General features: G+C 35.5%; 1 protein-coding gene across 1 annotated transcript; it reads left to right on the top strand.

Annotated features, from left to right (window-relative positions):
* The first annotated feature begins 464 nt into the window (after positions 1-464).
* LOC140892147 (heat stress transcription factor B-3-like) lies at positions 465-1,737 on the top strand. The gene is made up of 2 exons (XM_073300912.1): positions 465-977; positions 1,076-1,737. The coding sequence occupies exons 1-2, from the start codon at positions 717-719 to the stop codon at positions 1,505-1,507; spliced, it is 693 nt and encodes a 230-aa protein (XP_073157013.1). The 5' UTR covers positions 465-716; the 3' UTR covers positions 1,508-1,737.
* Positions 1,738-2,039: the final 302 nt, after the last annotated feature.

The following is a 2,039-nucleotide window of genomic DNA, read 5'->3' as shown; positions in this document are numbered from 1 at the left end:
TAAAAGCATAATATATAATATTTATATATAAATAAAAAAATATATATATAATAATTTTTTTTTAAAAAAAAATTTGGGGCCTCACACAAGGGTGGGCCCCTGGGTGCGTGCCCTGACTGCCCAGGGCCAGGACCGCCCCTGATATGAGTCACGTAGGAGAGAATTGATGTCAATGTCAAATAAGCAAAATTCGATGGGTTTATTGATTTCCGATGAAAAAAGAACAAACAAAAAAAAATCAAGTTATTGTACATATATATAGAAATTAATCAAACTTTGACAAATTGAAGGATTAAAATCTAAAATAATTCAACTTCTAGGACTTAATTGCAATTTTCACTATATAATGCATACATACGCACATGTATATACACAAACACACAAAATTATATATGTATATATATATATATATATATATTATAAGTATATTATATATAACACGAAAACCAAATGTTTGGTTGTTTAACATAGAAGAGAGACAAAAAAGAGAAAAGCAAGCTGTTGCAATTCTCATGAACTGTGGAGTCGTATTGGGTTTCTATTGTTGGGGTTGGGAGTTTCTCACTGCCCTTCTTCTCTTCTCCTCTTGTTCTTCCAGTACCCCTAAATATCATTAATTCTTCTAATTCTTCTTCCTTTATTATTTTCATTTCATTCAAGAATAAATATATATATATATACATACATAAAACTAGAATTATTAGGGGCCGGCCGGTATGATGATGGAGGTGTTGGATCCTCATGAAAGCTGTGACGAAAAGGGTTTGGTGGAATATGTTCGCAAGGCTTCGGCGTCGCCTTTCTTGGTGAAGACATATATGGTGGTGGAGGATTCCGCCACCGACGAGGTCATATCGTGGAACGCCGACGGCACGGCTTTCGTCGTGTGGCAGACGGCGGAATTCGCCCGGGACCTCCTTCCCAAGCTCTTCAAGCACAGCAATTTCTCCAGCTTCATTCGCCAGCTCAACACTTATGTACGTATGATATATATAATATTCTTGTTATTATATATAAATCTGTTAGATCGTCTCATAAAAAACAGACGTATATTTTGGATACAAAATATATATAGGGTTTCCGTAAGGTTACAACAAGCAGGTGGGAGTTCAGCAATGAGATGTTTCGCAAGGGAGAAAAGGATCAACTATGTGAGATACGCAGAAGAAGGGCATGGTCTTCCAACAAGCCAAAACTACTATCGGATCATCATCGACAATATCAAATATCGGATGAAGATCAACGGTCGTCGTCAACTTCATCATCATCGGAATACACCTCTCTAATAAGCGAAAACAAAAGGCTCAGGCAAGAAAACGGGGTCCTGAATTTCGAGCTCCACATCGCCAAGAAGAAATGTAAAGATCTTCTTGAATTAGTAGCCGTTTGTGAAGGGATTAATCCGGAGAAAAAAGAAGAGGCCGGGCCAATGCTTTTTGGTGTGAGATTAATGGAAGTTCAAAGTGGGATGTTAGAGAAGAAGAGGAAAAGGGTTGAGGTTAATTAATCAACGTTCTCGGAGCAATAATTAACTCCGTCATTATACATTTTTATATAAGTTAGGCTTGTAATTAACAAGTCTTATTTGTAGATTAATTTGTCGAATTTCCTGGATCATATTGCTGATGATAATTGGGCTGTTTGGTGCGAAAAATAAGGTTAATTCGCATCTTTAATTTGCCCCATCTAGCATATGATCACAATTGAGTCTTGAAGTAAAAAATAGTACTTATATTATTCATATCTTTTTATTTATTTTACCGCGCGCTTATAGATTATAAAGCTATCATATAATATAATTCGATTGGCCGGCCACGAACCAAACGGTACTGTTACATTGCTCCGGTAAAAAAAATGGAAGGCTTGTTCTTGAAGATCGTGCATGGAAAATGAACTAAAAATCATGCGGATCATCAAAATCATATAGTAGTTAAATATTTTTAAATAGTGTTCGGGAGAGCTTCTAGGAGACAATTTCTCAATTTTTTCTTAACAAAATTTCAAAATTTTGTTAAAAAAAATTTGAGAAATGCTTCATA

Source organism: Henckelia pumila, chromosome 3 (genome assembly GCF_033568475.1).
Source record: "Henckelia pumila isolate YLH828 chromosome 3, ASM3356847v2, whole genome shotgun sequence".
Lineage (NCBI taxonomy): Eukaryota > Viridiplantae > Streptophyta > Magnoliopsida > Lamiales > Gesneriaceae > Henckelia > Henckelia pumila.
Note: the sequence above shows the minus strand (reverse complement) of the source record. Positions and strands in the feature narration are given on the sequence as shown.

What these genes read in the sequence shown, in the direction of transcription:
- LOC140892147 (XM_073300912.1), top strand. Translation starts at nt 717, where the DNA reads ATGATGATGGAGGTGTTGGATCCTCATGAAAGCTGTGACGAAAAGGGT. An exon ending in TTCGCCAGCTCAACACTTAT is followed by an intron (nt 978 to 1,075) that starts GTACGTATGATA and finishes AAATATATATAG; the next exon opens with GGTTTCCGTAAGGTTACAAC.